This window comes from Sebastes umbrosus, chromosome 24, assembly GCF_015220745.1.
Source record: "Sebastes umbrosus isolate fSebUmb1 chromosome 24, fSebUmb1.pri, whole genome shotgun sequence".
NCBI classification, from domain to species: Eukaryota; Metazoa; Chordata; class Actinopteri; order Perciformes; family Sebastidae; genus Sebastes; species Sebastes umbrosus.
Window position 1 is genome coordinate 4978290 of NC_051292.1, and position 24043 is coordinate 5002332.

At 40.3% G+C, this 24043-nt stretch overlaps 2 protein-coding genes and 1 long non-coding RNA gene across 4 annotated transcripts; 2 read left to right on the forward strand and 1 right to left on the reverse strand.

Moving 5' to 3' along the window:
* Positions 1–632: 632 nt before the first annotated feature.
* On the forward strand, positions 633–5538 carry LOC119483561 (multidrug resistance-associated protein 4-like). The gene is made up of 8 exons (XM_037761792.1): positions 633–697; positions 2516–2585; positions 2839–2945; positions 3123–3212; positions 3305–3477; positions 3667–3772; positions 4526–4660; positions 4764–5538. The coding sequence occupies exons 1-8, from the start codon at positions 635–637 to the stop codon at positions 4848–4850; spliced, it is 831 nt and encodes a 276-aa protein (XP_037617720.1). The 5' UTR covers positions 633–634; the 3' UTR covers positions 4851–5538.
* A 6946-nt stretch (positions 5539–12484) lies between these two features.
* LOC119483588 lies at positions 12485–13112 on the forward strand. Of its 2 annotated transcripts, none has more exons than XR_005205743.1 (3): positions 12485–12507; positions 12748–12821; positions 13048–13112. It is a non-coding gene; the product is annotated as an uncharacterized LOC119483588 (long non-coding RNA). The 2 variants fall into 2 exon arrangements; XR_005205742.1 differs by having other exon boundaries at positions 12751–12821.
* A 1963-nt stretch (positions 13113–15075) lies between these two features.
* Positions 15076–22966, reverse strand: LOC119484014 (multidrug resistance-associated protein 4-like). The gene is made up of 6 exons (XM_037762572.1): positions 22573–22966; positions 18538–18602; positions 17379–17545; positions 17143–17223; positions 15943–16071; positions 15076–15210 (listed from the first exon to the last, which is right to left on the reverse strand). The coding sequence occupies exons 3-6, from the start codon at positions 17397–17399 to the stop codon at positions 15076–15078; spliced, it is 366 nt and encodes a 121-aa protein (XP_037618500.1). The 5' UTR covers positions 17400–17545; positions 18538–18602; positions 22573–22966.
* Between the last annotated feature and the right edge of the window lie 1077 nt (positions 22967–24043).

The window sequence follows — 24043 nt, forward strand, 5'->3', positions numbered from 1 at the left end:
AAAAAACGTTCTGAGATGAATTTCTTGTACATTCTCTTATTTATCTTATTTTGACACCACATTTAGGAATTATTGTGTGACTTTGGTGAATCCGAACTCACCAAAGTCACACAATAACAAACAAACTAACCGATCGAGGCAGCTCCCGTGTTCTGTGAGGGTAAAATTACTGTTTTTGTCAAAGGAGTCTGGTTGCTTTGGTGAGAGCATAGATAACGGCTTCAGTTCCAATATGCAAACATAGACTGTATAACTGTCTCACCTCAGGGTAAACTGGCAAAAATATTCTATATGTAGCGCATACTTAAATTGATATTGATTTTTTTCGGCGAACCTAAAATACATTTTGCTGCTGCCCCCGTCCACAGCGGTACATTACTTTGGTTCTGTGCTCCTGTCTGCGACTCCAAACTGGGGGTGTGCTGACCGTCATCTACTGTTGGTAATACACTGACTGTGTATCTCATACAAGCCCACTTCAAAACACCCAAACTATCCCTTTAAACACTGGCTGTCCACCACAGTATCTTTTCTGATATCACCAGAGTCAGACACGTTCAAATGCGAGACATTAATTGTTGTGATAAAAGAGAGAATAGTGTCCTGAAATGTGTTTTTCCTTTTTCTGTTAGAGATGGATGCTGGCTCCGTTTGTTCCAGTGGCGGGTTCAGGCAGAGTGCAGAGGTGGAGAACCTGGTAAGATATTCCTTTTGTCTTTGACTTTATTTACAACTTGTATTTGTAGCTGAAGGATTTATGAAGCACGGCCAACGCGGACCCCAGGTACTGCTGACACAACTCGTAGGGGTGGGGGAAAAATATAGTATAGTATTGTATATAGTATTGCGATATTTTGCGTGGCAATATTGAATCGATACACAGACACCAAGTATCAAACTTTTATTATATAAACTATTAACCTCTTAACAATCTGATGGCTATTGTGTCTTTCAGAGGTTGTAGCTGCTCAGTTTTAAAGCTAGAGTGATACCGGTATTTTATGAAACTAGAAAACCTAAGGAATCCATTGGTGTCCATGTCATGTGAGATTTTGGGAAGAATTGTAAATAACGCTCCATATTACAATTTTGGTGAGGAAAAACGGGCATTGCCATTTTCAAAGGGGTCCCTTGACCTAGATACAGTGCTTTCAGAAAGTATTCAGACCCACATTTTGTTATGTTGCAGCCTTATGCTGAAATTGATAAAATTACTTTTTGTCCTTATCAATCTACATGCAATACACCCTAATAACAAAGTGGAAACAGAATTTTATAAATTTTTGCAAATTTATTAAAAAAGAAAAAGTGAAATATCACTCTGTCAGGTTGGATGGGAATCGTTGGTGGAGACTCATCTTCAGGTCTCTCCAGAGATGTTTGATTGGGTTCAAGTCGGGGCTCTGGCTGGGTCACTCAAGGACATTCACAGAGTTGTCCCTAAGCAACTCCTGCGTTGTCTCGGCCGTGCGCTCAGGGTCATTGTCCTGTTGGAAGGCGAACCTTCGGCCCAGTCTGAGGTCCCGAGCGCTCTGGACCAGGTTTTCATCAAGAATATCTATGTACTTTGCGCCGTACAGCTTTCCCTCACCAGTCCCTGCCGCTGAAAAACACCCCCAAAGCATGATGCTGCCACCACCGTGCTTCACCTAGCAATATTGGGCAGGTGATGAGCGGTGCCTGGTTTTCTCCAGACATAACGCTTAGAATTGAGGCCAAACAGTTCAATCTTGGTTTCATCAGACCAGAGAATCTTGTTTCTCACAGTCTGAGTGTCCTTTAGGTGCTTTTTTGCAAACTCCAAGGGGGCTTTAATGTCAGTCTGGCCACTCTGCCATAAAGCCCAGATCGGTGAAGTTGGGTGACGGTTGTCCTACTGGAAGTTGCTCCCATCTCCACACAGAATCTCTGGAGCTCAGCCAGAGTTTTTTGAAGCCTTCTGCAGATCTGTGCCTCGACACAATCCTGTCTCTGAGCTCTGTAGGCGGTTCCTTTGACCTCACGGTTTGGTTTTTGCTCTGATATGCGCTGTCAGCTGTGACACCTTACACACAGGAGTGTGCCTTTCCAAATCACGTCCAATCAATTGAATTTACTACGGGTGGACTCCAGTCAAGGTGGAGAAACATCTCAAAGATGATCGAGGGAAATGGGAGGCACCTGAGCTAAATTTCAAGTGTCATAGCAAAGAGTCTGAATACTTGTGTAAATGTGATATTTCAGTTTTTCCTTTTTAATACATTTCTAAAATTCTGTTTCCACTTTGTCATCATGGTGTATTTTGAGTGTAGATTGATGAGGGACACAAATAATTTTATGGATTTTAGCATAAGGCTGCAACATATCAAAATGTGAAAAAAAGTGAAGGGGTCTGAATACTTTCTAAAGGCACTGTATGTAAAGCAAAACTCTGAGACGAACAAACTGTATCTTATTAAATAAAACAGATGTTGTCAAACTGTCGACATCTCACGGCTTTGGTCACATTAGTAACCTGTCTCCTTCTTGTCTTCAGATGATGTCAGTGGAGAGAGCGGTGGAGTACACTGAACTGGAGAGCGAAGCACACTGGGAAACCCAGAAGCATCCTCCTCCCGATTGGCCCAGCAAAGGCCCGGCGACCTTGGACCGGGTCAGCTTCTCCTACGGCGGCGACGGCGCTGCAGAACCTGAAAGCAATGTTCCAACCCAAAGAGAAGGTCAGCCGTCTTTAGTCTTCAGAGGACTGAATTCATCACGTTCAACCTAAACTAATACATTAAACCAGATTCTTCTCTCCCGTGCTTCAGGTTGGTATTGTGGGGTGAACCGGTGCTGGGAAAAGCTCTCTGGTCTCAGCTCTGTTCCGCCTGGCTGAACCTCAGGGGAAGATCTACATCGACGGGGTTCTGACCTCTGAGATCGGCCTCCACGACCCGCGCCAGAAGATGTCCATCATTCCTCAGGTAAACATCAGCTGACCTCCTCTTATTGGCTGTTAAAACACACACATGCAGAGGATGCCTATTTCAGAATAAGAGCTCTTAACCTGAGCCCAAAACAGAAACACTTTACCAATGACAAAGGTTAAAATAGCTGGAGACTCAACTACATTAAAGTCCTCCCCCTCCCCTGTTTTCCAGGACCCAGTGCTGTTTACAGGCTCCATGAGGAAGAACTTGGACCCTTTCAGCCAGCACGCTGATGAGGACCTGTGGAAGGCTCTGGAGGAGGTCAGCATCCAATCAGCACACTCCAACAGTTGAGCTTCTAGCTCTCACTGTCGCCTGCGTCAGGCAATCACTCCCTCTGTGTTTCCCTACAGGTGCAGCTGAAGTTCGCGGTGGAGGAGCTGCCCGGGAAGTTGGAGACGGTTCTGGCCGAGTCGGGCTCCAACTTCAGCGTGGGCCAGAGGCAGCTGGTGTGTCTGGCCAGAGCCGTCCTGAGGAAGAACCGCATCCTGGTCATCGACGAGGCCACGGCCAACGCGGACCCCAGGTCAGGTGACACAACTCGCCCCACTGGCAGTCGTCGCAGAACGCAAAAAAATGCATGCCACGACTGCAGCAGTTACAAACTCAAAAGATCACACCATCAAAAGTGTATTGTTCTTACAGTCTTCTTTTTACTCGCGGTTCAGGTAGATAAATGCATTTCTTTAACCGTTTCTATACCGTGTCTCTTCAGGACAGATGAGCTGATCCAGAAAACCATCCGGGACAAGTTCAGAGAATGCACCGTGCTCACTATAGCTCATCGTCTCAACACCATCATAGACAGCGACCGGATACTGGTGAGTCCTCCTACTCATAGAGTACTTGTTTATCATCATAGAAGTCATAGTATGTCATAAAAATGTCATAGTATTGTATGCCATATGAAAAGTTAAAGTATAGTATGTCACACAAATAGTCAAAGTATAGTATGCTATAAAAAGTAATATTATAGTATGTCATGAAGTTATAAAAAAGTCATAGTAGGTCTATAGTATGCTATAGTATAGTATGTCTTAAAAAAGTCATAGTATAGTATCTCATATAAAACATTATAGTATATATAGTTTGCCATAAAGTCATAATATGCCATAAAATGTCATAGTATAGTATGTCACAAAACATGTCATAATATAGCCATAAAGTCTTAAAAAAGTCATAGTGTAATATTTTATGGCAATAAAAGGTCAAAGTAGGCCTATAGTATGCTTTAGTATAGCATGGCATAAATTGTCATAGTATAGTATTCCATAAAAAATGTCATAGTAGAATATGGTAAATAAAACCATCGGCATGTTAAAGTTGCTCTTTCAAATGAAAAACGACCATAAACATAAAAAGCCAGGTGTCAAAATGACTTTACCTGTTGAAGGATTGTTGCTCTGATGTTGTCATTGGCTGCTTTCAGTGATCCTGTGCAACCGGCCAATCACAGCCTGACCTGAAACAACATGGCACATTTTCTTTTAAAAATCTAACTAAAATGTACAGTTGAATTATTATAATGTGGAAACACTTTTCAGCAATAACCACAAATCTTATTTTGCCTCCAGGTGCTAGATGCAGGGCAAATTCATGCCTATGATGCGCCTTACACCCTGCTTCAAGACCAAGAGGGCATCTTTTATAAGATGGTGCAGCAGACTGGCAAACAGGAGGCAGCGGCTCTACTAGAGGCAGCTAAACAGGTGAGCTTTAACCCCTCAAACACTTTCTACATACACACTTTAAAATGTTAAAAGCTTTCATGTTTAAGTGAATCTGACTTTGCAAAACGATGTCTCTTTAAAGGCGTACGACAGCAGAAGCCATCTCATATCAAACGGACATGCAGAAACAGCAGACGGTAGCTTGGTTATCTTTGAGACCGCTCTGTGAGCCTCAGGGACTCGCTGCTTCGCCAGAAGACTTCACAAATTGCCTGGGCCCCCCCTCCAGCCTCTGAGGTAGCACACAAGGCCTGAAGGTAAAAGGCCTCATCCACTCCGGCTGGTGAGGAGACGGGATCTGACGAGGCTGCGGCCTCACCGCGGCCTTGAAACCGGCTGAGCCAAATATACGCACTTTACTTTACTTTAAGTAGCGTGGAAATCACTGCTGTAAACAAAATCTAAATAGAGCACTATTTATTTTCTATGCTTAATATTTATCGTATGTTAACAAAATTGCCTCAGAGAAATTGCTCTTACATGGCCACATAGTCCTTATAAAACTCTAAGTGCCTTATTATTTCAAGAGTGCAGCAGTTTGTACACGTTAATCTAAAGAATGATATCTATCCAAAGTTGCCTTGTGTTTGTATAAAAAAAAATACTGATTACCAAATGTAACAAATTTCACAGCAACATACATTTCTGCAAAAAATCTGTTTTGTACGTTGACGTCTTGAAATTTGACTGCAGATTACACTTTATTTTTTACCAGTTTCAAATGCGTCATGACTATCTGACATGTTATAACTGCCAATTTTTACATTTTATTATGTTAAATGCTGCATAAACACCTACAGATCTTACTTTAGTGATGTCTTTCAGATCAACCTACACACTCGTTTAGTATATTTACACAGAAAAGACAAAAAGTTTATCACCTAATGGAGTCTGTTATACAGCAGTCTCTCTAAATCTTGCCTCAGGCAGAATTTTTTTTACGGTATACTATACTGTGACATTTTTTATCGCATCCTATGCTCGGAGGAACTACAAGCCGTTAAAACAGAAGTGAAACGTCGAGGAAAGGGAAGAACTAAGGCTGTTAAATCGACCTCTGAAGAGGAGCTGCAGTAGAAAAAGCCGATGAAGTCGGTCAAAGAAGCCAGAGGTGTCAAATTCAGAGTCAAACTAAACTGCTATAACTGCAGGTGATGCTGGAGAGGAGGCATCACAACACCGTTCTGAGGAGATCCAAGAGGATTGCCAGAAGGAGATGAATGCGTTTGCTGGAGATTCACTGATGCCTAACTCCAACAATGGGATTTTTATTTCTGTTTTATCTTTTTAAGTATGTGTTGTGTATAATGTTTAAGAATTTACACCAGCTATTTTATTCTTAATATGAAAATAAAATGTAACTTTCATAAGACTGGATTCACATCTGTTGCATATTTTAATGTCAAGTTTCTACTTTAGGTGTACAATAAAGTCAGAATATGACAATTATAAATTACTAGGCCTGTCAATCGATTTAAATATTTAATTGCAAATTAATCACATTTTTTTTATCTGTTCAAAATGTACCTTTGAAGGGAGATTTGTCAAGTATTTAATACTTTTATCAACATGGGAGTGGACAAATATACTTGCTTTATGCAAATGTATGTTTATGTTTATTATTGTAAATCAATTAACAACACAAAACAATGAGAAATATTGTTCAGAAACCCTCACAGGTACTGCATCTAGCATACAAATATATGATCAGATCATAACATGGCAAACTGCAGCCCAACAGGCAACAACAGCTGTCAGATTTAAAGATAGACGGGGTTTTGGTTGACTGTCTGTCTGTCTCTCTGCACACCTGCCTGTCTATCTGTCTGTCTGCCTGTCTTGTGCAGCTAAAGCAGGACTGGAGAGAGCTGGGACTGTGAAACTTACTCTGCCTGACTTCATTTCATGGTGATTACACAACTTTTTCCACGAATTTAGCTCTTAATTAAGTGTATCTGTTCCATTTGAAATAATGTCATATTATAATTGAATTAGCTCATTTCACATATCTCAACATTGTGACCACAGTTGTTTATGTTTAGAGCAGGGGTCAGCAACATGCGGCTCTTTTGCTCCTCTCCAGTGGCTCCCTGTAGATTTTTAAACATGGAAATTAATAATATATATAATAATAATATATAACTATATATATATATATATGTATTATTATTTTATCTATCTATTTATCTATTTTATTTTATTTTATTTTAATATAATTTAATTTATTTATATTTATTTATTTATTCATTCAGTTAGTTTGTTATTGTTTTGTTTCTGCACAATCTCCTGTTCCACACTCCAGTCCAGATGGTGAGTTTTCCTCATTATTATTATTAATATTATTCTTATTATTATTAGTCTTATTACTATTTATTTTTATTTTTTTTAATAATAATTGTATTTATTTTTTATTTAGTTTCTGCACAATCTCCTGCGCCACACTCCAGTAGTCCAGTAGGTGGCGGTCGCCATTTTGGCTCAAATTCACTATGTTATGCTATGTTAAATAGCGTCACCATTTTGGCTCAAATTCATTATGGCTGCATTCCAAATTGCACACTTTTTCACTTTTGGTACATACTGCCCTTACGCAATACATACTACTGTTGCATGCAGTATGCACACAATTGGGACATACTACTTTGTCAAAACATTGCACCTTGAACTTTGACCCTCTTGCTTTCATGTTGCAGTCATGTTTTGAATCTGCTGTATGTGTGTGTGGGTGTGTGTGTGTGTGGGCAGGTTTTGTGTCTTCTGTATGTCAATATGGAGTTAAATAATGTCATTATTTATTTGTGTTTCAAAGTGTACTTATAAGTTGTTAAAAGTGTGTCCGCCCATGTTTACTCTCAAGTGTGTTTACAATGCGTGCTTCCATTTATTTAATGCACAGCTCGTTTCTTATTGCTTTGCATTGTTTGCTTTCTTTGCTGATAAAAAGTCATTGTGATGGTTTCACAGACATCTTCATAATATTCATGTTCTGTTAAATAAGTCTTTTTTTGTGCAGAGGATTGTGGGTCAGAATAGCCAGTAAAAAATACTGCATTTGACATGCTATGTTTTGGGATATACCAAATCGTTAAAGGCATACTAAATAGTATGGTAGTATGAGTATTGGAGCGCACAGCAGGTTGCATTCCTCTGAGCAGTGAATATATGAGCAAGAGGGGCAAAGTTTGTGCAATGTTATGATGAATTGTATGCATACTGCATGCAACTACTAATTTATAAGGGCAGCTGCAGTACGAACTGAAGGAAAAAGAAAAAGTATACGATTTGGAACGCATATGTTATTCTGTGTTAAGTAGCGTTGCCATTTTGGCTCAAATTCACTGTGTTATGCTATGTTAAGTAGCATCGCCATTTTGGCTCAAATTCACTATTTTATGCTGTGTTTGTTAACCAGAACTGTTCCTGCTGTGTTTAAAACTGCTAGAGATGGTAGAAGTTATATGTTAATCTCTTTTCTGTTGTTAAAGAAAAATAAATGGGCATTTAGAGTTTGGGATAAAGAAACACACCAGCTGTACTGTTAAAATCACATTTGATTATATAATAATAATAATCTTTATTTGTATAGCCCCTTTCTAAACATAGTTTCAAAGTGCTTGCACAGATACAATGAAATACAGACAAAATAAAAACAACAATAAAAGAACATAACCAAATAATGACAAAAAAATAAAACCAGCGGAATCAAAACAAGTTACTACATATAAGCCAAAAGAGGACAATATAAGGTGTGGGAAAAGGTGCACCAAGCTGTTGCCTTACGGAGTTAAAAAAGCCTTTTTGTAAAATATGGAATAGCTTTTCACATCTATCAATAAACTGTTCATCTGTTAAATGTTTCAAAAGTCGCTTAAATGGTCATTTAATTGCTGTCTTGTAATTGCTTTTCCCCATGTTGTCCATGTATCTGTTATGTTTTTTTATTTTTTCTCACTCAAAATGTTGTTTGGTTACGATTGCCCAGAAGTCCTTATAGATATTTACTCACATACACTTCCACGCAACACACACACACTTATCTTTGTTGATATATTTACTGTATTGTTATTACATATATCTTGTCCTAATTGTTTGTTATCACTATTATGTAGTCATATTTTTTCTTTATATTAATCTTGTCTCTAGGTGAAGGCTTCAGATAAGCCCAGTGGATTTTTTGCCTCTTCCTGCACTGTATATTATTCATTTATTTTTTTGTTATGTTGTTTAGTCTTAAACAAACACACAGTGCTGATTTGCATCTCAAATTACTTTACAGGTTCCCAGCTTTCAGATGATGTACACCACTTCTACGGGATATCTACTGTTGACCTGCTATCTCCCCTTAAAGACCCCCTGTACCCTCCTAGAAAAGACTAAAACTGGCCTATTTGTGGGTCTCGGAGGGTTAATTCAGCATGTTCCAGCTAAGAGAGATTCCTATGAACACGTCATGGCTGTAAACACACCCACAGTCACAGATGAACTCAGCTCATATCCTGTAAATGGAGAGGGGAGGAAACACACAGATCCAGTGATCCAGGCTCATGAGAAAAGAGAGGGAAACTTCCATTTTGAATCAACGGCGGTGACAGAGAGGTGACAGCTGAAGACTGAAGCAGGGTGAGTGTTAATCCTACATTTCATTATTTCACTGTCAAAGTCTCTAAGTCAGTTTTCTCCCTGTGGACAGAACTCAACAGTTTGATTAATCTGTGAACACAAAGTCGCGACAGGTTGAATAATGCTCATTAAAACTGCTGTAACCCAAGAAAAGAAGCAGAGATTGAAAGAAAAGTGACCAGGTGGAGTGCCGGGTGGTTTTATTGTACTGTATACTTTGTGTGTGTGTGATAGAGAGAGAGGTTGTGTGTTTCTTCCTGTTCTCTCAGTCTTGCCTGTGTCCTTTACATGTTCACAGTCAGTGTTGAATGTTTTACCTCTTAGACTGACTTCAGATCAGAAGATGATTGACTGTGTGGAGGAAGAGGAGGACGGAGCAGAGTCTCTGGCTGTCTGTCTATGAAGAGTGATCAGTCTATAGGTCATCCTCTACACTTCAGTAATGAACCTGGACCCTCAGAGTCAAAGTAAGAGAGCTGCTACTAACTCATTTATAGGACTCATTTTCACTTTCCTCTACCAATACTGTTTTCTGTTGATTTTGTGTTTCTATTTGAAATTTTCTACTAAAGCTGAACAAATGTTTCTTGACACAAAGAGAATGCCATGCCAATGCCATGATTTTGTTGATTGTGTGTTTTTTACATTACATTTTTACGTTTTAGTGTCAAAATATTAATTTCTTAATTAAGTAGCCGTGTAATAAGAGGGATAATGCACAGCTAGCGGGTCATTGTTGTGAAAGAATCCCCTTCAGGGCGATGACCGGCTCGCTGTACATTATCCCTTACTTATTGACAGTAGCAGTAGTTTGTGTATTTAGAGCTACTGAAATGTCTTTGTCATCAGAGACTTTATTAAGGATTCATGTGATGTGAATAAAAACATCTTGGTGTTTGCAGAGTCCAGTACAGACCGAGAGCAGAGTCTCCAGTACCCAGCTGTCTGTCTATGAAGAGTGACCAGTCCAAAGGTTGTCCTCTACTCTTCAGTAATGAACCTGGACCCTCAGACACAAAGTAAGAGACTGTTTCTACTGTGTGCTGACCTGATGGATGATGACGCATTGAGGATGAAGACAAAATGTTCTGCTAAAAGATTTATATTCCTGATGCAGAACTGTTAGTGCAGATACTGTTTCAAACTAAGATAGATGGGTTTTATAGCCACAAACTACTGATTGTATTTCAGTAACAAAACACCTGAGAACCTCCATTTCACAATTTACACTTCATGAAAATATATATAATTTTGCCCGAAAGTTGAGGTCGCTGTTAAGATTTACAACTATTCAAAATCTGAAAGAATGTGCTACAAATGTGTAATTCATTTTCATTAAAAAAATATATATATATATATGAGTTTGTTCTTTAAATAACTACTTATATAATATATATATATTACTAGGGATGAAGGAAAAAGTCTGTTGGAAATGGTGCATTTCTCCACCTGTATCTGATACGCTTTGGCTCGATGTTTTTGACAGATATCTTGTTTTTCCGCCCTTACAAGCAAAAAACTTGTCGCTCTTTTGGCAACAATCATTGTGTGCATCGACTAAACTGAAGCAGAACCACACTTTGGACCGGTTTGTTCTCTATGCCACTGTTGCTAAGAGCCGGGTCTCTTTGACGACAGGCCGAAAGAGAGAGATCTCTCCTCTGGATTGGAAAATGCATCATTGACGATTGTTTTAATTTTATAACAAATTACAAACAGAGTTTGCGAGTTCAAAGGCGCAAGATAACATTAATGTGGCCGAAATAAATAGGAAATACATTTTAGTAATTAAGTAGCGTTCAGTAAAGATCAGATGGGATTTGGCTCTCACGGCACGTCTGTTTCTCCTCTCCGCCACACTGTGGCCTATTTCAGAATAAGGGCTCTTAACCTGAGTCCAAAACAATTCACCAATTACAAAGGTTAAAATAGCTGGAGACTCAACTACATTAAAGTCCTCCCTCTCCCCTGTTTTCCAGGACCCAGTGTTGTTTACAGACTCCACGAGGAAGAGCTCCAGCAGCCGGCGCGTCTGTCCACAGCAGCCCTCAAGAAGAACCGCATCCCGGTCATCGACGAGGCCACGGCCAACGCGGACCCCAGGTACAGCTGACACAACTCGCCTCACCGGCAGGGGAAAAATGATGCATACTGCACCATCAAAAGTGTAATGTTCTTATCAAAGTCTTTATTCATTTTACTTGTGGATTTATTTAACATCTACAACGCGTCTCTACAGGACAGAAGAACCATCCGGGACAAGTTCAGAGAACGCACCGCGCTCACTGCAGCTCATCGTCTCAACACCATCATATACAGCGACAGGATGCCGGCGAGTCCTCCTACTCATAGACTCTAGAAAAGAGTACTTGTTTATCACCATACAAGTCATCGTATAGCACGTTATGAAAAAGACAGCGACGTACATTAAATTTGCCTCGGCGGAGGTCATACAGTATATACTTAATACTTGAACAGTATGTTGAAAAAAGTCGCTTAGATGAAATTCAACTTCATTGCACATAGTACAACTGAAGAAGCTATGTTGCATGTGGTGGCGTTGGCTCATAAAACATTGCATGAGGTTTTGTTTTTTTAATCTGTGTAACTCTGAAATGGTAACATATGGCTTCAGAATCATCTACACAGTGAAGGGAACAAAGTGGTCCAACAATCGCACACTAATGTTTTTATCTCAGATCACAGTGAGTGAGAAAGAAAAATGTTTATCTGCTGTACTAAACTGAAATATTAGTATATAGTATTCAAGTTGCATTCAAGAGAAGTAACAGATGTTACATCTTTGTTCAAAAGATGTAAGATGAGAGTAGCAGAACAAGCTGTGAACTAGAGGATAGGAAGGTAAGTCACACCTGCTGTGATTAGCGATTGGCTCGTTGTCAAGTTGAGCAGTGTGTTTGGTTTCTGAGGGCTGCGATTGGCCGGTGTGCAATCTGGAACAAGTGCAGTCAGCTGTTGAGCAATCAGTCTGGGGCGAGTTCAGGTGCAGTTGCCAGTACATAAGCTGGGAGTTTGCGGAGCGACAGCTGGGAAGCGGCAGTCGGGTTGCGCATAGACGGCATTGTTGCTCAGACAGATCTATGCAAAGAACTGTCTTAGCAAACTTTGGTCTTTGCAAAATGAGCGTCTGAGGAAAAGGGCGAGGGCACGGGGCTATGCCACAAGTGTTGCAGGATTTTATCCAGGTTTGTCTTTTTTTCCTGCATTCTCTTGATACCATGTGCCTGACGTGCTACAAACATTTGCCTGTCTTTCAGAGTCCTTCAATCCTGAACCAAACCTCATGGCTTCCCTTTGTCTGAATCCTTTCACCCTTGGACCAAAAGAACCACAAGTGACTATCTTTTTTGAAATTCCTGCTTGGCGCAATTTAGTTCTCATGTGCAATGACTAAACCCTTTGTCTGTCTCTTAACCTCTGCACAGAAGAACCTGCTAGAGTTCGACCGAGCTAGGACGCAATATTCTACAAGTTTGTCTGCTTGCATTCTCCTTTGTCCGTATTGTTGCATGCCTAACTTGTGCTATACCCGTTTCTCTGAATCCTCACCCTTGGACCAAAAGAACCTGCACAAACAACTTTTAAGGCTTCAGCCTTAGTTACTATGTTTTTTGAAATTCCTGCTTGGTGCAATTACTAAACCCTTTGTCTGTCTCTTAACCTCTGCACAGAAGAACTTGCTAGAGTTCAACTGAGCTAGGATGCTGTGCCCAATTTTCTACAAGTTTGTATTGTTCTCTTGCTGCATGCCACATGGCTGCCTTTTGTCTGAATCCTTTCTTCTCACCCTTGGACCAAAAGAGGCTGTCTTTTTTGAAATTCCTGCAATGACTAAACCCTTTGTTTGTCTCTTAACCTCCTAGAGTTGGACTGAGCAATATTTGTATGCCTAACTTGTGCTAGACTGCCCTTTATCTGAATCCTTTCTTCTCACCCTTGGACCAAAAGACTATCTTTTTTGAAATTCCTGCTTGGCGCAATGACTAAACCCTTTGTCTGTCTTTTCTCTTAACCTCTGTGCAGAAGAACCTGCAAGAGTTCAACTGAGCTAGGACAGCAGGATGCTGTGCCCAATTTTCTACAAGTTTGTAGTCTTGCCACATGAAACCTTTTTTGAAATTTCTGCAATGACTAAACCCTTTGTCTTAACCTCTGTGCAGAAGAACCTGCTAGGATGCAATATTCTACAAGTTTGTATTGTCCTTTATCTGAATCCTTTCTTCTCACCCTTGGACCAAAAGATCTTCTAAGGCTGAAGACACAGGTGACTATCTTTTTTGAAATTCAGTTCTCATGTGCCAGGACTAAACCCTTTGTCTGTCTTTTCTCTGCACAGAAGAACCTGCAAGAGTTGAACTGAGCTAGGATGCTGTTCTCCTCACCAAAAGAGGCCATGTTTTTTGAAATTCCTGCTTGGAACAATTTAGTTCTCATGTGCCAGGACTAAACCCTTTGTCTTAACAGAGTTCAACTGAGCTTGGATAGCATGCCCAATTTTGTATTCTCCTTATTGTTCTCTTGCTGCCCTTTGTCTGAATCCTTACTAAACCAAATGTGCACTTTATGAATGATTCTTTTCTCACACACTATGAACATTTTTTAATATGATCATTTGTATAGCTGGATGTTGAAAGCATTATTTCTTCTGGCAGCTTGGTTGACATCTTCAGTGTTGACTTTATCTCCAATCTCTCTGTGCTCCAGAAGGATTCTCTGCTGTCCTTCTCCAATGATGAAGACCCTGTGGAAGTGCTGTTACTGACAGATGGACTCCTTCTGAGGTAAAAGATGCAAGTGCCTTACTTTTTAACCCAGACTTTAGTGTTAGCAACTGAAGTCTCACTTTGTCTGCAGGAACAAACTGAGTTGGTGCCAATCTGTGACAACAGGATTGACCCAAAACTCTCCAAGTGTGACTCCTAATTGCTTTTCTTCTGTGGACTGGGTAAAGTAACACCTTAGTGAGAGACTGTTTAACGTCATTAAATGCTCTTTATTGCCTTTTGTGTGACTATTTGTACTTAGTAGATATATATTTGGACTTGAAAAGTGGGATTTTTTTTCAAGTACCAAGTTAGAGATTACTTAAAGTAAAAAAGACTAAGTGTTAAAACAAACATTTGATTATAAAAATCAAATGTTTGTTTTAACACTTAGTCTTTTTTACTTTAAGTAATCTCTAACTTGGTACTTGAAAAAAAAAACCAGAGAGAGAGAGAGAGAGAGAGAGAGAGAGAGAGAGAGAGAGAGAGAGAGAGAGAGAGAGAGAGAGAGAGAGAGAGAGAGAGAGAGAGAGAGAGAGAGAGAGAGAGAGAGAGAGAGAGAGAGAGAGAGAGAGAGAGAGAGAGAGAGAGAGAGAGAGAGAGAGAGAGAGAGAGAGAGAGAGAGAGAGAGAGAGAGAGAGAGAGAGAGAGAGAGAGAGAGAGAGAGAGAGAGAGAGAGAGAGAGAGAGAGAGAGAGAGAGAGAGAGAGAGAGAGAGTGAGAGAGAGAGAGAGAGAGAGAGAGAGAGAGAGAGAGAGAGAGAGAGAGAGAGAGAGAGAGAGAGAGAGAGAGAGAGAGAGAGAGAGAGAGAGAGAGAGAGAGAGAGAGAGAGAGAGAGAGAGAGAGAGAGAGAGAGAGAGAGAGAGAGAGAGAGAGAGAGAGAGAGAGAGAGAGAGAGAGAGAGAGAGAGAGAGAGAGAGAGAGAGAGAGAGAGAGATATTTATGACATACGATGACTTTTAAGGTGATAAACAAGTACTCTTTTCTAGAGTTATAGAGCTATATGAGTAAGAGGACTCACCGGTATCCTGTCGCTGTCTATGATGGTGTTGAGACGATGAGCGCGGTGCATTCTCTGAACTGGTTCTCTGGCTCGTCTGTCATGTAGACACACGTCATAGATGTTAAAGAAATCCATTTTACTACCTGAGCCACAAGTAAAATGAATAAATTCTTTGATAAGAACAATACACTTTTGATGATGTGAGAAGCTTCTGCGTTCTAGGTTTTGATACAATTTGGATTTAACCAGATGAAAATGCCTCCTTCTTCTTACAGCTACATCATCATACATAAAAGCACCAATATTAGGATGTTAATAGTTAACCGACAACAAGAACACTGTTTTGAATTTGAAAAACATGTAAATCGGTCTGAACGGCCTATTATTTTTAGGGCTATTTAAAACAGATGTCCGGTAGTTCTTATATATGGTCGGAATCTGGAATATTAACGACCAAATTGACCGTCCGCAGAAAAGTCTAGTGGAAACCCTGAAAGGGAGGCACGCGCGTAACGGGGCGATCGGCAATCCACGGCACCGTAAATTTGAATGAATTATACTTTAGTGCTCGTGGTTTCTGTAAAATTAACTGGACGATTGAATTGTGGAGAATCTAACCGACCAAACAATGTGTAACGTGTCCATATTGACAAAAGTTACCCTGTGAGTAAAAGGAACTCAGCGTCTAATTGGGGCTCGACTTTAATTGCAGTTTTACGGTAATAGAGCTTGTCCCCGAAAAAATTAAATAAGTCATAGTATAGTATTTCAAAAAAATAAAAAGGTCACATTCTGTGCAGTTCAGGTGCAGTATGCATAATTGTTCCCCCTACCAGTGAGGCGAGTTGTGTCAGCAGTACCTGGGGTCCACGTTGGCCGTGGCCTCGACGATGACCGGGATGCAGTTCCTCCTCGGGACGGCTCTGGCCAGACACGCCGGCTGCTGGAGTTCTTCCTCGTGGAGTCTGTAAACAGCACGGGCTCCTGGAAAACAGGGGAGAAGGGGGGGGGGGGGGGGAGACTTTAATGTAGTTGAGTCTCCAGCTATTTTAACCTTTGGAATTAGTCAATTGTTTCTGTTTTGGGCTCAGGTTAAGAGCCCTTATTCTGAAATAGGCCACAGTCAAGCAGTGTGGCAGAGAGGAGAAACAGATATACAGACGCGCACGGGGAGCGAGATGCCTGAATATTAATTCGTATCAAATTTTGAACCAAAATCCGATCTGATCCTACTGTGTTTTTGTAGCACCGCTGTGCAAATCAATTACAAAAATGTATTTCCTATTTATTTCGGCCACATTAATGTTATCTTGCACCTTTGAACTCGCAAACTCTATTTGTAATTTGTTATAAAATTAAAACAATCGTCAATGATGCATTTTCCAATCCAGAGGATTGTCGTCGCAGAGACCCGGCTCTTAGCGGCAGTGGCGGAGAGAACAAACCGGTCCAAAGTGTGTTTCTGCTTCAGTTTAGTCGATGCAGACAATGATCTTTGCCAAAAGAGCGACAAGTCTTTTGCTTGTAAGGGCGGAAAAACGAGATATCTAGCCAAATTGTATTGTGTACAGGTGGAGAAATGCACCGTTTCCAACAGACGTTTTCCTTCATCCCTAGTTGCCCGATCCACCCTCACATTATAGTTTATAATATTGATTTGTTCAAAACATGACCGCTTCTTATACTAGAAATAATTGTTTTTTTTTATTTATTTTACATTTTAATTATCACATTATCAGTAATTTGTTCTAAACAATACTGTTGCAGTTGCTACTCCAATGTTAATGTATATACATTATATATATGACAAAATAAAGCAATGTTAATCCTGTTATTAATTTGTTTCATTTTTTCTCTAAAAACAACAAAAACAAATCGTTCAGAGTACCGGATCAAACAGTACCGTTAAAATCTAAAGATACCTATCAATATTAATACTTAATTAATTGATTGATTGATATTCAATAGACATTTAGGTAAATACAATGACCGGATCGGGACGTCCCCAGATTGTCCGTTTTAACAGCCAATTAGAGGAGGTCAGCTGATGTTTACCTGAGGAATGATGGATATCTTCTGGCGCAGGTCGTGGAGGCCGAACTCAGAGGTCAGAACCCAGTCGATGAAGATCTTCCCCTGAGGCGGAGGACAGCTGAGACCAGAGAGCTTTTCCCAGCACCTGTTCTGCCCACAATACCAACCTGACACACAGGAGAGAAGAATCTGGTTTAGTATATTAGTTTAGGTTGAACGTGATGAATTCAGTCCTCTGAAGACTAAAGATGGCTGACCTTCTCTTTGGGGCGGAACATCGCTGTCAGGTTCTGCAGCACCGGCGGTCCGTCGCCGCCGTAGGAGAAGCTGACCCGGTCGAAGGTCGCCGGGCCTTTGCTGGGCCAATCGGGAAGAGGACGCTTCTGGGTTTCCCAGGGTGCTTCGCTCTCTCAAATGGCATCATCTGAATTAAACCAAAGAGTTTAATTTAATTTCAGGCTCTTGGCCAGCAGTGAGTTGCTTTCACTCCTTTATGGATGTACTTCTTTCCTCTATTATTTTCACTTTATTGCTAATGTGTTATTTTTCCAGAGTGACAAACGGTTAGTTTTGTTTTCAAGGGATGTCAATCGGTGTATATTTTTCAACTTTGTCTTGTATAACAAATAATAAATTAAAGAATATAAAGATGAACCGCACATAACAGACAGTAAATCAAAAGCATTCACTGTGAATAATAACAGAACAAATAACATTTTTGGACACTCTATGGACATTAGTGCAAACCAAAGCCATGAGATGTAGACAGCAAAGGCCAACTCACCTAAATAATAGGGGTGGGAATCACCAAAGGCCCGTCGATACGATATTATCACAATACGATTTTGTTGCGATTTAAAACATTTAGCGATATGCCGAGTATTGCGATCAGATATACTGCAATTTATTAACTTTTTTCAACTGCAAATTCTGCAGTTTGTCAACATCTGTTTTATCTAATAAGATACTGTTTTCACTCTGTTCATGTTTTCATTCACATATCTTGAGGTCAAGGGACCCGTTTGAAAATGGCCATGCCAGTTTTTCCTCTTCAAAATTTAAATATGGAGTGTTATTTACAATTCTTCCCAAAATCTAACATGACATGGATACCAATGGATTCCTTAGGTCTTATAATTTCATATGATACCTGTATCATATGAATCTGTATCATCTAGCTTTAAAACTGAGCCCGCTACAACCTCTGAAAGACAGAATAGCCGTCAGATTGTTAATAGTTTATATAACAAGAGTTTGATACTTGGCGTCCGTGTATCGATACAATATTGCCACGCAAAATATCGCGATACTTTGCTGTGTTGGTTTTTCCCCCACCCCTACTAAATAATGTGCATAAATCCTTCAGCTACAAATACAAGCTGTAAATAAAGTCAAAAACAAAAAGGAATATCTTACCAGGTTCTCCACCTCTGCACTCATCCTGAACCCCCCACTGGAACCAACGGAGCCGGCGTCCATCTCTAACAGAACCAGGAAAAAGACATTTCAGGACACTATTCTCTCTTTTATCACAACAATTAATGTCTTGTATTTGAACATTTCTGACTCAAGTGTTTAAATGGATAGTTCAGGTGTTTTGAAGTGGGCTTGTATGAGGTACTTATCCATAGTCAGTGGATACCTACAGTAGATGATGGTCGGTACGCCCCCAGTTTGGAGAAACAGACGAGTACCGGCACCGACCCAAAGTAATGTACTGCTGTGGACGGGGGCTGACAGTATAACAGATTTTAGCTTCACCTGAGAGAATCAATATCAGTTCAAGTGTACGCTACATTTAGAATATTTTTGCCAGTTTACCTTGCCGTGAGACACGGTCTATGTTTGAAAAGGGGAACTGAAGCAATTATGTATGCTGTCTTCAAAGCCACCAGACTCCTTTGACAAAAACAGTATCTTTACCACGCAGAACAGAGTGGCTCGTCTACCGCTGCCTCAATTGGTTAGTTGGTTAAAATTAGTTTTTTTCAATGGAGTCTGGTGGCTTTGGCGAGAGCATGGATGGATACAACGGCTTCAGTTCCCCATCAGAAGGGGCTGTCTGACAGCAAGGTTAAGTGGTGAAAATATTTTAAATATAGCGTACACTTAACCCTCCTGTTGTCCTCGGGTCAAATTTGACCCGTTTTCAAACTTCATTTTATCATAAATATGGATTTCTTTCACGTAATTGCCCCAAATTTACATGGGTCTATAGTCTTTGCAAAAAAAATTAATGACGACTATTTTCGTTGCATTATGGGTAATTTATTCAATTTTGTAACACCTGTTGTCTTCCCGGGTCAATTTTGACCCGGTGGTGCAATGTGTCACACTATTGTGTTTTTCAGTAAATAAACACACAGATGCACAACCACACACATACACACACCTCAAACACACCTCACACACCCCTCAGATACGCACGTGCATACACACACACACACACACACACACACACACACACAGCCGCATTACTCATGTACTCACACATTATTGTGTTTTCCAGCACATGAATACACACAAACACACTTGCACAAAACCATGCACATACACATACACTTGGACACACCCACAGGCATGTGTACACACACACAATTGCGCGCGCACACACACACACACACACACAGACACAGCAGCAGCAATAGTCACCCACACTCTATAGTGGGCATTGTACATTTCCAGCAGATGAACACACACACACACACACGCGCGCACACAACCACACACACACAAACACTTCAGATATGCACGCGCATACACACACACTTACTCACACACACACACACAGTCGCATTACTCATCTACCAACACATTATTGTGTTTTCCAGCACATGAATACACACACACGTGCACACAACCACGCACATGCACAAACACATGGACACACCCACACGTATGTGTACACACACACACTATCACACACACAGACACAGCAGCAGCAATACTCACCCATACTCTATAGTGGGCATTGTACATTTCCAGCAGATGAACACATATACACACACACACGAGCACACACACACGAACAACCACACGCGCACAACCACACACACACACGCATACACGCACACACATCTTCAAAGCTACAGGTGTGTAAACCTGATTTTATCAAACTTTTTCATACATCGGAACCAGAGCTTCCAGACAACACAAAATCATGCCACGCAAAAACACACATGCGCACGCATGCACGCATGCACACATGCCACACACACAAACTGAATGTATCACTATTGTGCTTTCCAGCACAACTTCAAAGCTAAAGCTGTGTAAACCTGTTCTTATCACATCTTGGATGTACCGGTCCCACCATGGGCCTTGTTCAGGCTGCCAGCCCAAATCCATTTTGTGATATAATAATAATACATATCCAGATTGTATCCAGATTGATTTTAGAAAGTTTGGACAGCAAAATAAACATATGAAATGCAAATTTGAAACTGCAATTCCAAACAGATTTCTACAGATGCGTCTCAGGCCGGACGTTCTGGCCTCCCAAATTGGATTTGAAAATGTGGAAGTGCTGGGCAGAATCCATGCTGCTGCTAGCAGAGAGCTATGGAGGACAACAGCAGTCAATGGACAGAAATAAATTGTCTGCTGGCACTTTCACTCTGCTTTCACTTTCTGCTGCTGTAGTCTGTAGACTTTCACAGTGTCTACCAGCTTCCATCACTGAGTTTGTCTGGTGCAACGAAGGAGTTCTGCACCGCGACTTCACTAAAATGGTATCGATCGGTCGCCAGCTATTTTGACAAGCGTAATTGCTACTGTGCAGTAGTAATGACACATTGTAAAGGTCATTGTGGACTTGGTCTATTAGCTTGTCTTCAAAGCTTTCTGCCATTGTTGTCACTGCTGACGTGCCTACTGACCCCTGACCCTGTCACAGACAGCACCATACTGCCCCTACACTGCCCCTACTGTTCATGTGCATATTGCATCTTGCGGAAGCGTAGCGTTAATTTCTGTTTACATGCAGAATCAACACTCCATACAGATACCAGTCTGTGATAATCCAAAATAACTAAATTTCTGCTTATCTTACTCAAAAACAAGTGGTATAATTTCATGTAAATGAGGCTTATTGACCATTCATTCCAAAGAGCTGTAAAACTTGTGGTTATGAGTTGAAATGAAGTTGGCTAAAAAGGTGTCATTAGGTGCTGTCATTGAATATTATAATATTTATAATATTCTGACTAATCTTTGACATATACCAGTCTGTGATAATCCATCAAAATATGTTCCTACAATTTTGAGTAAAGTCCAAATAATTCATAATTTCTGGGTCTTTTTACTCAAAAATTAGGTATAATTTCCTATAAATTAGATTTATTGACCATAAATTCAAAAAAAAAGTGTAAAACTCATGGTAATGAGTTGGAATGAAGTTGGCTGTGTTACACCTTTTTAGGTGTAACACAAAATTGGCTGATAATTTATAGTTTATGCTTCATAAACAGTCAAACCAGACCGGGTCAATTTTGACCCAGGAGGACAATAGGTGTCACTATTTGCTGCCATTCAAAAAATTGAAATGGTTTCAAAAAATTTTTTGGACTAAACTTTGACATATACCAGCCTGTGATAATCCATCAACATTATGTTACTCTGATAATAACTATAGTCATAATTTCTGCTTATTTTTACTCAAAAAATAGGTAAAATTTCACGGAAATTAGGTTTATTAACCCTAATTTAAAAAAAAAAAGTGTAAAACTTGCAGTAATAAGTTGGAATGAAGTTGGCCAAAAAGGTGAAACACAAAATTGGGTGATAATTTATAGTTTATGCTTTATAAACAGTCAAACCAGACCGGGTCAATTTTGACCCGGGAGGACAATAGGTGTCACTATTTGCTGCCATTCAAAAAATTGAAATGGTTTCAAAATTTTTTTTTTTCGAAACTTTGACATATACCAGCCTGTTCCATCAACATTATGTTACTCTGATAATAACTATAGTCAAAATTCTGCTTTTTTAAAATTCAAAAAATAGGTATATTTTCATAAAAATTTGATTTATTGACCATAAATTCTAAAAATAAGTGTAAAACTTGTGGTAATGAGTTGGAATGAAGTTGGCTAAAAAGGTGTAACACAGAATTGGGTGATAATTTATAGTTTATGCTTTATAAACAGTCAAACAAAACCGGGTCAATTTTGACCCGGGAGGACAAAAATTGCATGGTCGACGGGAAGACAATAGGAGGGTTAAACTAATATTGATTTTTTTAGGTGTCTCTAAGCAGTTTTTCTGCCCCCGTCCACAGCAGTACATTACTTTGCTCCCGTGCTGGTTCTCCTGTCTGCTTCTCCAAACTGGGGGCGTGCAGACCGTCCTCTACTGTAGGTAATACACTGACTATGGATACACCTCATACAACCCCACTTCAAAACACCCAAACTATCCCTTTATTGTTGAAAAATTTAAATTATTTCTTACGGTCTCTTAGCAGCAGGCAGCCAAAGGCGGTGACGGTAACAAAGATGGAGCAGATGCCGTCGAGACGGTCGGCGAGAGGTGGTCGGCGACAGGAACCGGGCCTAGGTTATCGACGCTGGACTGACGCGCCTCGCAGAAGCTTCGTATTGATGAGCAGTGAATCTAATAGTGAGTGCAAGTCCCGATGGGCATCAAAGTCTTTCTGGAACCTCTCCTCGGATCCAAAGGCTCGGATGGTCCGCGGGCCCTGAAGAGACGCTGGACTCCGAGCTGCAATAAAGATGAAAGAAAAAAAGCCATTTTAACTCACTAATATTACACACACACATTGTGGTTGTTGTGTCTAGCCTGCATACTGTATATCAGTCATTCCCAAAGACTGGGTCGGGACATTTTTGTCTTTAAAAGGTATACTGTGTAGCAGTTGTCGGTTGCCGTCTGTAAACGCACTGCATTCAAAGTTGGCTGCTTCTCCTCGGCTTAACTAGCGAACTACTGAACTTACCTCGCCGAGTTGACTCGTGCCTTCTGTCGCCCGCCGAGTGTGGCTCCTCTGTCCCCGATCGGTGTCAGATCTCCGTCTGGGATCGGCTCCGTGCCCTGCACAAACAGTCAGAACGACATAATTAATGTGGAACTCGCAAACACCGAAACAGAGGAATGATCGCACTGAAGTTGTATTATATATTCAAATAGGTATGCAAAATGTGGAAAAACTGGCATGGTCATTCTCAAAGAGGTCCCTTGACCTCTGACCTCCAGATATGTGAATGAAAATGGGTTCTATGGGTACCCACGAGTCTCCTCTTTACAGACATGCCTACTTTATGATCATCACATGCAGTTTGGGGCAAGTCATAGTCAAGTCAGCACACTGACACACTGACAGCTGTTGGCATAAGGTTGAATACATTTACAGTAGCTTGTGTATGCATTCATATTTTTCTCGAGCTTCAAGGCTCATAATTAGTGTTTAGACATTCAAATAAACACGCACAAGTGAATAGAAGTTTCAAATGTATTGTCATTGCACAGAGTACAGGTACTGAGACAAGACTTTAACCAGAAGTGCAAAGTATTGTACCATACAAACAACTTTATTATCAAAGCTCTGTAAGCTTATGTTGCACAACTTTTTGAAATGTTGTGCTGTAATGCATATTTGTTTTCCATTCCCTTACAGTTTAAAGCGATATATAATGTAATATGTGTGCCTTATTTCATATTGCAGCAGAATGAATTGGGACAACAGTGACACCTACTGTTGAATATGAACAGCAGCTTTAAAAGACTTAAAACTCAAAGTATAAAATTTCATCTGTAAAAAATAATTTCATAAATATCTGCTATGTCATAATTAATACAATAGAGCCTCTCTTCCCCCAATAGATGCACTAATTCATTGTTAGTATTGTTTCTTAACTGAAATCACAATAAAGACATGAGTTCACCCTGATGATTCTTGTTGTCA

What these genes read in the sequence shown, in the direction of transcription:
- LOC119483561 (XM_037761792.1), top strand. Translation starts at nt 635, where the DNA reads ATGGATGCTGGCTCCGTTTGTTCCAGTGGCGGGTTCAGGCAGAGTGCA. An exon ending in AGATGTCCATCATTCCTCAG is followed by an intron (nt 2,946 to 3,122) that starts GTAAACATCAGC and finishes CCTGTTTTCCAG; the next exon opens with GACCCAGTGCTGTTTACAGG. An exon ending in TACTAGAGGCAGCTAAACAG is followed by an intron (nt 4,661 to 4,763) that starts GTGAGCTTTAAC and finishes GTCTCTTTAAAG; the next exon opens with GCGTACGACAGCAGAAGCCA.
- LOC119484014 (XM_037762572.1), bottom strand. Translation starts at nt 17,399, where the DNA reads ATGTTCCGCCCCAAAGAGAAG. An exon ending in AGATATCCATCATTCCTCAG is followed by an intron (nt 16,072 to 17,142) that starts GTAAACATCAGC and finishes CCTGTTTTCCAG; the next exon opens with GAGCCCGTGCTGTTTACAGA. An exon ending in CAACGTGGACCCCAGGTACT is followed by an intron (nt 15,211 to 15,942) that starts GCTGACACAACT and finishes ATGGATTTCTTT; the next exon opens with AACATCTATGACGTGTGTCT.